Below are 13,881 nucleotides of genomic sequence, written 5' to 3' on the forward strand. Positions count from 1 at the left end.
CAAAGGTGTTCAACTGAGATCACGATTTCACATGGTAAATAATGTTCCTTCACGTGTAGATTTTCCAAAGCCATCCCATTTTTTTCCTAACAAAGAGCTTCATCTCCATGAAAGTATATATATAATATATATTTTTTTTACTACTTAGCCATTATTGCCTTTTTTCAGATGAAAGCTACATTATTTCTTTGCATTACATTATATTAAAGCTTTCTTTCCACATGAACATTTTGTGAAAAACGAGGAGAAGCTGATTTCACCTTCTGCTTCAATTAGTCTGAATGCTGCCCAAAAGACATGCCAGTTATACAAAAGGATGCATTAAAAACAGGCAAAGATACTTAACAAACAATATGCTGGTAAAAAAGAATCTGGTGGTGAGCAAACAGAGATCCTTCCAAGGGAATTTGCTGCAGATATGAGCATTTTACAGAGCCCTGACAACACCACTGTTCAGTGTTGTACTGCCCCCAGCACAAGTATGCCCTTGGGCTGCGAAAGGCTGTGAAAACAGGAAGACTGAAAGATTCTTGGGAACAGGCTGGGAATTAAAAAGGCTGAAGAAGCAGCACAATCTGGAGCAGAACAGGAGGCAGAGGTGTCGGAGGGAATCTGAGCAGGGGGAAGGTGTGAGGATCTGAAGCAGGATGAAGGAACGGAGGTGGGGAGGAGAGATGAAGATCTGGGTTGGCAGCAGGGTGTGGGTAGCACGTTGGGAGGCGAGGAGGGTTGGTGCTGGGACTGGAGAAACTGAAGCATGAGGGCTCTGAAGCACCACAAAAATAAGCACCAGAACAAGATAGCTTTTGCTATCTTGGCTTCCTGAAGAAAGGATCCTTGTTTGTGTGAAGACCTGGTATAAATACACAGTAGTTGTCCCATCTTCATCCTTCCTTTTTTCCTCTAGTTCTACTAGAAATACACTTTATATTGATTTTCTAGATGCTGATACTTTCTGTTTCTGTAACTATTTCCATCACAGCATACAGGCGTGCTGACAAAGGTAAGAAGAAAGGTTTTGAGGCTAAAGGCTTGATACCAGTGCACAGAGTTTGCTTATCTGTACACTAACAGATGCCTGGCAGACATTAATGAAAAGGATATTGCTGAAACAAATTATTTCTACATAAATTCTTTATAAGAAAAATACCTTTTAAAAATATATATGTGCATTTGCTCCTTAAAGCGAATATTAAAACTCATACATATATATACTAAAAGAGTTCCTGAAAACGTCCATATCTAATCTTGTGTATTAAGGTTGGGAAAATCTTTGGAAAAAATAAAAAACGAAAGCGAAGGTAAACCTTGAGGAATTGCAGTTTTACAACTGCAACCCTGCTTTAGCTATTTACTAGTAATACAGCTGAGACAAGATGTGACAAGGTCACGTCACTGATCAAATAAATTACCGAACTGATTTCTTCATGTATCAGTACTGCCATAACCTGTTTAAGCTTCAGGACGGCAAGACTGTCACTCTGACACATATTCAGCTGCCACATAATACTTCTTCTGGGGGATATCCAGTGACCTTATTTTAATCCAAGTTACAGATTTGGAGCCTGGCTGCAGATGGGAGCACAGCTCCAGACAGAACTAGCTGAGAGTCAAGGACAGCCAAAGCAGCTCTGAATTTCAAAGACAGCTCCGTGCTTTGTACTCGCTGGTATGGTCTCATTACACTTGGGAAACAGCTCCAGCTTGCCACAGAACCGACATCCTTTCCCATGATGAGTAGCAAAACTGCCACACAAACTTGACTTCTCTGACCCTTCAGAGAGGCTCTGCATTTCCCTGCAGTTTCCTATTGCATCATTAAGTTCCCTATTGCTTTGGATGAGTTGGGAACTCAGAGAAATACTTCTTCTGCAGGACCGAGTGCCAATACATCTTTGTCAAACACAACCCGCACTCTGCTCAAGTGAAATCAAACATGCAAAAATGTTAGCAAAAAATGGTAGTCTGAGTCACTGCAAAATAACCAGCTAATGACTGCATGAAAAAGGCACGAGACAGGAAACCCTGTAAGAGGCTGCAACTGAGAGTTACATAACTTCACCATACAGGAATTGCCATCTTTTCTGCGAGACTGAGAATACAGTCTGCAATTTTGCCTTCTCTCTCTCACACTGAAGTGAAGAGTCCGGCACTGAGGTACAACCTAGTTCGTTACCTAATGTCTGCGTACACAGTCCAACCATCAGAGATGATTTATTCTGCTATACCCCTACAGATTCAACATGTAGTTTTTCATCACCTCTATTTTCTTCCTGTGGTTACAGAGAAATCCGAACCCACACAAATGTCTGTTAGTTACCTCTGTATATATCACACATGACATGTAAGTAACAATCGGTATCGGTGATAGTTCTACAGTTTTTCCTACCATAACCTTGCATAGGAGAGATCAAATCTCACATACAGCATTATACACAAAACGGCTAATATGAAACTCAAAATCAAAAACTTTATGAATTTAATGCACAGACATGTATCTGTGCATAAATAGGACAAATAAACAAAAACAACAGTGAAAGAAAGGAAACAAACTAAAAGCTAAGATAACAATACGTCCTTTTACACTGGGAGTGAATGGGAGCATTTTACAGATGTAAATAGTATCTATGCTTCAGATAATCACACTATTATCAATGTTACTACGAAAAGGACAGTGATATAATGGATGGGGTTTTCCAGCAGGAGTCTAACAACAACAAGGATTCCAGAAAGATTATCTAGCCTGGTTTTGGCCACTCTAATACGTAATTGGATTTTATATTTTTAAACAGGAAATTAATAACATCACTTATCATAGATCATATAATCAAAACACGTCTTACCTTCCACAGCTCTTTTGAAGAACACTTTGCAGCTGCCACAAGTAAGCACACCGTAATGACACCCAGAGGCCTCATCGGAGCACACAAGACAAAGCTTGGGAGGTGGTCCCGTAGTTGCTGAGGTTGTGGATGGAGAAGAGCTTACATCTGATCTTATTCCAGGGCTAGAAAAAAAGGTGTCAAAATGCTTATACTGAAGATCTGTGCAATACTGGCAAATAAAATATTCATAACAGCAAGAAATGGATTGCCCTTATCTTCAAATACAGCTCTCCAGACAAACTTCACTAGCCTTGGAAACAGTTAACCACTGATTTTTGTAATGCGTAAGTAAAGCTGTAAGGATTTTTTTTACTGCCTGTTTGACTACGTCAAGATTACTTCCCTTGCCCATCTCCAAAGCCAAGTTTCCTGCGCAGTGATCCCAGTCTATAAAATTGACTCAAAGTACACTCCTATTCCATACTGTTTTCATTATGGTTACACTCCCCATAGTCTGCTTTAAGTCCTACAAGAGCTTCCTTTCCACTAGTTTTCTACCAGGACACTCTATACAAGAAACTGTGCAAATTAAGTCATATTTATATATATTTATAGTAATAAATGATCCTTTCACCCCAGCATATTAGGAAAATAATATATATTCTTAATTTCAGGATCTGGTTTTCCTATATAAGCACACAGGCCATCTCCAAATGAAGGGGTAGTTCTTTAATAAAAGATCATCGTTACAACAATAAACAGCCCATCATAATCACCTTCACACTGCTTCTGATCGTGGGGGCTGAACCGACCATGGTCCTGCCAAGGTTCAGAGGCTAATCTTATCCAGCATGAGCCAGCAATACAGACAAGGCCCGACACCTTTCTTGTTTCGGGCTGCCACAACATCGTACAACCCATAAGGTGTTAAGGCCCATTTTGTTGAGTTTGTTTTCACAAAACTGTAACACATTTAACTGAAATTTCTATATTGTATGCTTAAAGTGATTTTAGAATTTTCTCCAATAGGGTTCTGGCCACATTTGTTTTATGCTGTTGGTGCCTTTACTCAGAAGCACGTTCCCTAGTGTGGACTTAAAATTTCAGTGTGAGCTGGCTTGTAAATAGGAAATGCCTTTTCCTCTCCCCAAGGAAACCTGAATAGATCTGGTCACACATTTAAAGAAAAGATACAGCTCTCAGACATTCACAAAAAAATGTAAATTCCAGCCCAAATTAAAGCACTCCAACACTTTGATGTCCCCAGCAGCCTCGCAGTGCCTCACTGCCTGCAGCACGCGCACCGGGCAGGAGCAAGCAGCAGGAATGCAACCACCCAAACGCAGAGGGGTGAAAAGCCAAACCAGAACAAGCACATCTACAGAGTTCGTGCTCTGGTGGAAACAGAACCAGATGGCAGAGAAAAGGGAAAATTGCTTAAGGAAAGAAAGCGAACCCACCAAAACCCAACCAAACCAAAGGGTCCGAGGCATACAGGGGGCAGGTGGCCCGAGTCTAAGCCAGAGCAGAGGGGGAGAGCAAAAGCAGAAGCTGGTTGGGAACACAGCAGCAGCCAGGACATGCTGGAGTAACCAGTACAGAGGCTGATGGACAGAAATCGGGCTAAACAAGAGGATTAAGGCTGCAACGAGGGTGGAGTGAAGGCTTCAGTAAGGAAGGTTGGCAGTGGGAATGAAGTAGAACTAGCCAACCTTGAGGAAAAGGGAAGAAAAACGCCCTCCCAGGAAGTAACAGCTCTTCCCAGAACTGGGAGAAGAACTCAGATCTGTCACGAGTCCTTTGCTTTCAGAAATTTGTGAATTGCAGCAACACTTCCTCTGCTACATTACTCTACAAGGATGCTGGCAACTGTCATCACCATCATTAAGTAGTCTGTCAACTCAAGTGACACTCATCAATAGATTATAATCCTCTTTATGACCCATATGATGGCTTTTCTATGTTATCTAATTAATTTGGCTTTTCTTAAAGAATAGAAAACTATAATAAAATATTTAGGTTGCACAATTAAGCTTCAACATTCAAGTACTGGCAGAATGTAATTCATCCCAGTTACGTTTGTTTGATGTCCTTACAAACACACACATTTAATTACACACCCATCCTAATTTTTACTCAGCACGCCTGCTTCCCTCAGCACAGAGGCACTCTAGGAACGAGTAACGTTACGATGGAAGCAGCCGTTCGCAAGGCCCCGCTCCTCAGAGGAGGAAACTGGACAGAAGCTACTGGTCACAGGTCTGCAGGAAAAGAAAACTCACGGGTAGGAAGCTGAGGACTCAAATCTATTTCTCCATCTTCTTACTAAGCTGCGTGTGTGCTGGTATTGGATTAATACAAAGCAAAGTTTCTCGTAACAGGCAGTTGACGTGTTCCCTGCCTTCCTAATGGACAGCCCGAGCATCTTTCCATGTGTAGTTTTTAAAGACAACTAATTTAGACACAAAAAAATAAATTCTTCATACCTTGTGAACTTATGACAAAAGCATTTTCAAGAGAACATTAATCAGCTGTTACAGAAACTACATTAGTGTCAAACATTCTGATTTTTTTCAACCCCCTTTAATGTTTAATAGGGCTCATTTTTTGTACAAGTATCACAGAAAATGTAATGTGATAAAGGAAACAGATGATACAACAAAACTAAAAATAAATTATTACACATTGATTAATAAAGCAGTAGCCAGCAATCTAATCTGGGCTCCTGGCATATCTTTTCAAGTTGGCACTATCAGATAAGGGCAGTATTTACTAATGGTGTGGAAGTCTGCCAGACACGACTGTCCCTTGGTTGTGCAAAACAGAACTTTGCTTGCCTGAAGCACAGCGAACAGGGTGGATGGCGGCCCTAAGGACTAGTGCGAGAGCTTTACAGATCAGATCGCCAGCCGAAGTGAACATTTACTAACCAAAATAGCCCTGTACCTAAAACAAACTGGTTTGAGGTTTAATATCAATCTTTTACATACAGAGTTATAGGATGAAGTAGTAAAAGACAAATAACTACTTCCGAAGTGGTTGTGTCTCTCTGCCCAAGACACGGGAGAAATTCCATCCCAATACAAGGTAACAGTAAGTTGTCTTTTTGTTATTTGCAGATATGTTTTAAAACTCAGCAAAAGCCTAATGAACTACCATTCTTAAATAAACATATAAAAAAAAAAAACAGCCCAAATGAGAGAGGAAAAACTTTCCAGATTTTAATGGTTCCAAAATTCATAAAAACTTTAATTAAATGTTATTTTGGGAGGCAAGTTGTTAGTTGGTTAAGGGTACTGAGCTCCACTCTCGTGTACTTTCAGAAGTTACTTGTACCTAAGCTAGTTTTATTTGTTTGTATTTATAGGTACATTTGTTGATCGTCTCCCATCAAGGGGACACACGGAGGGAAAACGAGAAGACGCGAGGAGCAGAAGTCACAGCTACATAAACTAGCCCTGCAGCAATCACCTTGTTTAACTAAGGCCATTTCTCTGTTAATCATTCACCACAGACTTTCAAACCCGGCTCAAGGTTCAAACTTTATTGAAGACGGGTGTGGTGAAGTTAACGGCAGCGTGAGGTTTTAGTTCCAGCAGCTCCCCTTCCACCGCTGGGCACTGATCTCACCGTGCTGGGGCTCCCTGCGGCCAGGTGGGCGCAGCGCTGGCAGGAGCAGCACGGAGGAGGGCAGGAATGCAAACAACAACAACCTCCTGGCACGGTTATCAGAGCCGGGACACCAGATAGGGGCGGTCATGGAACTGACAGCCCGTAATGAACGGGAAAAGTTTGAGCAGAAAGACGTGACGGAAAGCTACCGGTCTTCTGAAGAAACCTTCCTTCAGTGCACTTGGTCATTAGTGGTGAAAACATTTGCTTTTTTCCCCATTTCTGCTTTCTTCTGTCTTTGCTGTGAATATACATGTAAAATCTCCCAGGTACCACATAGAATATACACTCCTATACATATTAAACATGCTAAAACTCTGTAATCCCATTTTAAAAACATGCCACCTTCCTGTTACTGTACATGGTTAAACAAAAGAAATCTCCAGTGAGATGGTGAAGAAAGGAATACTTCCAACAACTAAAATGGTGAATCACGTAAAATCAACAGTTTACGACCCTCTACCAGTGAAAGAAAGCTTCAGACCATCCCCTTCGCCATGTTCTGCCCCAAACCTGTGGCTGTGTGTTGGCGGCAGAGGCGCAGGGCACGGCGGCAGCACCAGCACCAGTGCCACAAACACGGGCACTGCAGCAGGAGGCAGAGCCTCGTCACGAGATGCCTCCTGGCAGCCTTTTCAGCCCCTCCGGACATGGCCGAGTCTGGGCACGTACCCTCACCTCCGGGACAGGGCAGCACGGACGGCGGTGGGCAGCTGTAAAGGGCACGTTCTTTTTTAAAGATGCCACGAAGTTATTGCAAATGGCACGTTACGTGCAATGAGAGAAGCGCTCTGTTAACAGCTTAAAGACCCAATATATTTGAGGGAAGCAGCCGTAAGGTACACAACAGGAGAAGGAACATCTCAGGAAAGCTGCGGGGCTGCTAGGCAAAGCAGCAGCTGTCAGCTCAGCAGTTTTCACCTTCAAAAAAAAAAAAAAAAACACCACCAAAAAAAACAAACAACGCCCCCCCAACAACCCTACCCTGAAGAGAAGTTGAGAGGAAACAGATAACAGGAGTGTTTTTGAGACACACAGACAGCCAAGCTCCTGCCTGGTGCTATTAGAAATTACACAACCAGAACACCTGCAACTACAGCCTCTAAAACCTCTGTGAACATTTTATTCATGTCCAATTGTCAGCCATTAGGAAAAAAATGGAAGAAATATGTCAAGAATGGAAGAAAGCAGCTGAATGACTGAGGTATTTAAGTTTAAAGCAGTGTAAGTAAGACTGTTTTGTTCTTTCTCCTCATCTAATACTCCACACACGAGTTGCATTTGCTACACAATAAATCCAGACCACAAAGCAATGGGTGCTCTGAGCCCTGGTTCTCCAGAAAAAGTCAACTTCTTATTTAAATAGCATATGCTTAATAGCAAGTTGCTTATCCATGTAAGTAGCACCACCAAATAACAGTAAGGAAACAATTTTCAATGTCACTGCCATCTGGGCCTCTTTCTTATCTTCCAGCAATGAGAACAATGTAAACATTCGGCTGCATACACCAACTGATTACATTTTTTGAATTGCTTACTTATTTCTTTATTAACTAGAGAATTGCTAATTATTTTTGATGCCCTCTTAAGCAGGAAAATAGTTTTCAGAGCAGGCAGAAAAGAACTGTTAAACAACTCTATTGACACTACCAGTCCACATTATTAAAAGTGCATTTGCCAACTGAAAATAATTTCAAAAACATATATATATATATATATATTTTTTTTTTTTACCCTTTTAAAAAATAATAAATACTTTACTTACAAAAATATCACGTTGCTGCTGATTTTCATTTCCTAACTCCCAGGGCGTAGTACTAGATTGTACAGAGCTTGCACGATCAAAGGAAGAAGGCAGGGGTCCCGTCCACACCGCCCATGCTATTGCCATCCCTCGCACCATCGGCTGGAGAGCCTCCACAAAACGGTCGGGCTCAGGAGACTGCCCTGCCCAGCCCAGGTCTCTGTGGCGAAGCAGGGACAGCCTCCCCACCACAGCCCTCCAGAGCACCACAGGTCACAATGGTCTCTTCTGTCTCACCTAACTTACTCGTTTAAGTTTAGAGACTGAAAATTGGTATGAAATCATAAAAACCAGTGATTTCCTTCCAGGCTGTCTGCAGTCTCTACCTAGATATACGTCCTTTGCTTCATCTGGCAACCGCTGAGTGTGCACAAAGCTCAAATGCTGTCCGTGGATATTAAATTCATTTTACCTCCAAGTCAAAGGCATCACGGTGTGCTGATCCACACATTCCCATGACCGCCTTGCTGTGTACACACACAGACCACTCTCCCATAACATTCATGCGGAACCTACATATTCGTAAGCTTTCCTTCCCATCGTGTATTTAAAAAAAAAGCAACTGATCTGCTCTGGTAGAAGTAGTGCACGTTGCCAACGATGCCATAATAAATTAAAACCCACTACAGATTACAGTATTTACCCAAAGTCTGTGAATAAAAGCATCCAGTATTACTGTTTTATAGCCCCTTTGAAAGCCAAGATGATTAACACAATTTCCTTTATCACTCACTCAGATAAAAACCGTATCACGAGTTGATAAACCAGGAAAACAGATTTTGAACTTACGGTCTGCTTTTGTGTACCTGCCTGCGACACAACCCACTGCCAAGACTGTACCAAGGCGAAGGCTGATCAAGAGAAGGCCGTGTACAAGCTGCCTCAGGACCGAATGCTGCAGCTCGCTGCATTATTTTCTAACCACGTCAGTGATATCACCATGCCTCCTCCATGCTACATCTACATATGTTTTATAGCCAACTCATAATGGGGTACTGGGACTATAATTCACAAAGAAATTAAGATATGAGATTTACCTAAAGCAGCAAAGTCTTACAGTCAGCCTCTATGTTCACAGAACCACATACATTTTGCTGTTCCCTGTACCACAGCTGATACAGACTGCGTGATTCACTGCTCTGTATAAAGTTGTCTCAAACACTGTAAACAGTTTTGCTCATGTTTCCAACAACTCTCATACATCTTAACAAGGACATTAACCAACTATCAAGACTGAGTTCCAACCAACAAAGTGGACTCGGGTCCCACCGAGGAAAGACTTTACATTTTCCACTATGAAAGATTTTTTTCAAAGTAGCAGGTGTGGCTTTACTCATAACTCAGCCCGGATCCCCTCCTGCAGGGCTACATGAACCACCCGGCGTTTCGATCTCTGCACAGTCCAGAGGTCTTGCAGAGAGCCTGACTTGCAAACCTGAACTCTGTTTGCAGTAAATACATGAAGAAATAGCATTTGTTTGATTAGAAAAACCAGCACACACACAGTCTGCCGACACAGTAACGCTACCTTCTCCCGTGCTGTCTCAAGCACGTCTCACGGCCCAGGAGCTCTCCTGGCAGCTCTCGGGCACAGGCAATGCCCACGGCTGGCACCACAGCAGGGGACAGCTGCTGGAGAAGTGACACAGACAGCCCACCACCACGCTCTAGCTGACAAAATCAGGCACTAGATATATTAATTTATATGTATATAGCAGAGCTTCAATGACAGAAGTGCACTATTAGGAGGAGGCTTCTTGGGGAGCCTGTTTCCCAGCATTTCCGAGGCAGCAGTGACCATCACTGAGCATCCCTGCTCCGTTTCCTATAAAGTGCACTTAAATAAAGAGCAACCCTAATAGCAGAGGCAAATGCCAACTGCATATGAACAGAAGATCTTCTGTGCAGATTCCCGATACAGCACAAGGGAAATAAAACAAGCACAGTCAGATAGCACAGGCTCCCGATGGGCATCGGGCTGTTTAATCTCCGTAACGACCCCACGATATTTCCCCTGGTCTGGGGACGCCGATCCCCACGCAGGTGGCTGGGTGCTGCCCCTCAGCAGCCGGGTGCTCACGGGGTGCCGCCACTTGCCCCAAAGCCATCGCCTCCCCTCGCTCCGAAATGGCGTCTGCTACCATTTTAGAGCTCACACAGGAGTGAGAAAGAAACACTAACGCAAGTGAGTGACGTGATTTTTTTTTTTTTTGGATACTCTCCAGAACGTAAAGGTTTCAAGGGCACAGGCAAAGCTTTCTTGGAATGGATAAATGGTAATTGATGTTGCAGCTGCAACCTTAGCTAGAGCTCACGGGATTTCAAATGTACTGTAGCCTTAAAGTATTTATGGCCAGAATATGATAATTAAATTACACGTTCAAAACTTTCACATTTATTACTGTGCACTACTAAAGCAGCCAAGACGTCCTGCCTTCCCAGTACCTTTAGATTTAAATAAAACCTTTACATAAGAATATGGAATCAAATCCTAACACACCATCCTAAGTCTTTATGCTTAGCTGGATAACAAAATACGCGTTACATCTTTGTATAGTTTTATAGATGGTTGTAGATCCTCTGAAAACTTTGTTTTCAGGGATTCTGTCTTGCAGAAACATCCAACTTTATACACACACACGCACACTATGTTTAGAAACTAAGGTGCAAGCAGGTGGCTCTGCAGAAGGGGACTGTGCTTGGAAAGACCGCAGGACTAATATGCAGCAAGTAGAAGAAAGCTCGAAAATCTACTTGGAATTTGCTTTATAAAAATGCATTCTGATTTTAAACACAATATGGAATTGTTTCTAGTCCACTTGATCTCTGAATGCAGCAAGCTCTGGTTCTGAGCTCCACAGCCACAGAGAGATGTTTTACCTCTGTGACACTTCCTTGGAAGCAGTTCAGTTTTCAATATTAAAACACCAAACCTTGCAAACAAACCAAAAGTCAGTGTACCTGCCAAAGAAGTATTATCTGAACAGACGTCCTTTAACATACTAATTTCATTGCCGGTACACAGAATTCAACAAGACAGGATTCTTGCACAGAGATATTTTGGTTTTAGACCAGACCAACGAGCTTGACTCTGTCACGTTTTAGCTTATCCTACATAGTCACAATATATCTGAAAACGTATTTCACTCAACGTATCTCTAAAAAGTAATTTACTCCGGAGGAATCGAACTGAAAATATTGAGCAGGGCTTGTTCCACTAATGACCTCATATGAGCTATGCATATATTGCTCAAGTTTTCTTAATGTGAGCACTTCTGTCAGTCACAGGGCTGTAGTCACAAGCTGCCAAAATGATGTTGCTAGGAAAAAAGGCAAGACATCTGGAAAGCTGACTGTAACGTACATGGAAAAATATTAATGGCACTGTATGAAACGCAGCAAAAGGCTGAACTGAGCTTCAAGAGTCACGGACCAGATATTTTAAAAGCTGCAAGATAATACTTCCATAGTATCAATTGATTCATAAAGTTATAAATAAATTTGGACTGGTCATTAGAAGGTTCATTTGTGCTATTTTAGGAAAAAAACAAGACTTTTGGTGCCAGTACAGCCCTTTAATAGTAATCCTGACACCAACTTTGAGTGTGTATACACACTGTTATTCACCACAGTTTGTGCGTTTAACAGCACTGCATAATTATTTTCTGCTTTGCTGAAAGAACAAACAACAAACACAAATGAATTAGAAACAAAACCTGAACTTTTCTAAGAAAGGAAAAACGGAAATAAGGCAAGTGAAGCAGAAAGGAATTTTTCTTCATTAATTCTTTCTACAGAAATTAAAGAAAGCAATTTAAAAGTAGAGCTGATACCAAAAGAACATCAGGACAGTACATTTTTCAGGGCATAGACTACATTTCCTTGCCAGTCTGTATGAACCATTGCACAATGTGTCTTTACGCTTGGCATAGACTTTCAGACTCTTTTGTCAACAAAAATAATACATTTGCATGCAGACCAGCTTATTATGGAGCATTAACCAATGTGTTACATTCTGGGCTCTGCTTCAGTGAAAATATATGAAGAAGAGGGACAGGGCTGCGTGCCAATTTTAGGTTTTGGCCTCAGTCCATTTGATGTGGATCCAGGATGACTTGGTTGACTGTTGAGTCATAGGTTGTTCAACTGACATTATTTTACATTTGACTAGTTATTGTTCTTTAAACTTTGAACAGGAGTCCAGAAGCTCAAAAAAACCCCAGTGAAACAAACAAACAAAAAAAAGGAAAAAAGCCGAGCTTAAACAAGATTCTTGAGAAAGAAAAATGCTCTCCTTAAATGCTCTATGTTTAGAAAAGACAGCCTAAAAATAAACACACCAAACATTCATCTCACAATTAAAAAAAAAACAAAATTCGTTATATTACAAAATACCTGTAATGCCCAATGTGAACCTTAGAATTACCAAAACTGTTCGATTACCAAAACTGCCCCTACTAACATAAAAACGGGAAAGAGAAGCAAACTTTTTTTCTCTCCAATAAAATAAAGATCAGTGAGTAAAATAAGTACTGTATTTTTAACAGACGTAACAATAATATTGGTTTCCATTTAAAAAACATAAATGGGTTTCATATGGATGTAATCAGAAATGAATGCCTTATATAAGAAGCATTGCATGAAACAATAGAAATTTTTAGTGAATGCTGATTCCTCCCTTATTTTCAGTATTCTTCTACTCCATTTTACCCCAATCTCAGATAGCAGGTATGTTTTCAGTAGGTTTTGATCCCCTGTGAAGAAAATAATTTTATATACAAATTCAACGCTTTAATAGTTTTCAAAAAATTGGTCTGCAGCTAAAGAAACAGGAAGAACCTCAGTCTCTTGTTATTAAGAAATGCAATGCAGCATGAACAGACTGCCTCTGCTACAATAATCAGGGTATGAGGCTATCAGCTCTTGTAACTTCCAAGAGCATGAAAAAACAAGCATTAAAAACTTGGGTGCTCTGCTGCATGACAAAAATACTTCTGACGACTTTCAGATCTTACAGCTGAGGATGACTGAGATGTCCTTCACACTGCTGAAGGCCAGAACTGAAGCTCAGTGCCAGCAGAGCAGTAAGAATTGTGTCTGGTGCTGGCCCAGGTGTGTGGGCCCCGTTACACAAAGTCACAAGCAGTAACTTCACTTGAAAGGGTAAAGATCCTTTTGTACCACATTAGAGAGAGAACAGTAATTCAGGTAGGAAAGGTAAGGAACAAACTGAAAAATTGTTGTGACTTAAAAATCAGAAAGTTGCTGAAGGGCAAAACGCGGCGCTGTCATGCTGCTGAGCTCCCCGAGGGAAAGGCCGAGCCCTCCCACTCCACAAACACTGCCAAGGAGTTTTCTTTCATATTTAAGGCTTCGGTTTTGATGCATTTTACTCTTCATCTCCAGACCTGTAAGTCCACGTGAGAGCTTAAAAGCAATCAAACGTGTCCAAAAGGTATTTTCCAAAGCCTTATACGCTTTTTAATGCCTTCAATAGGATAATTTTATTTCATTTCAGCTGGCCTGGGACACCTTTGATGCAGAGAACACATACAAAAGCACTCTTCCCCTCACAGGAAC

At 41.4% G+C, this 13,881-nt stretch overlaps 1 protein-coding gene across 2 annotated transcripts in view; it reads right to left on the minus strand.

The window, feature by feature from the left end:
* Window positions 1-13,881, minus strand: part of NR3C1 (nuclear receptor subfamily 3 group C member 1) — a 62,067-nt gene that overhangs the window by 19,527 nt on the left and 28,659 nt on the right. For both annotated transcript variants that reach the window (XM_032196999.1, XM_032197000.1), the window contains exon 3: window positions 2,844-3,007. In XM_032196999.1, coding sequence (XP_032052890.1) covers window positions 2,844-3,007 — 164 coding nt within the window. The remainder of the gene's footprint in view (window positions 1-2,843; window positions 3,008-13,881) is intronic.

This window comes from Aythya fuligula, chromosome 14, assembly GCF_009819795.1.
Source record: "Aythya fuligula isolate bAytFul2 chromosome 14, bAytFul2.pri, whole genome shotgun sequence".
In the NCBI taxonomy this organism is placed as follows: domain Eukaryota; kingdom Metazoa; phylum Chordata; class Aves; order Anseriformes; family Anatidae; genus Aythya; species Aythya fuligula.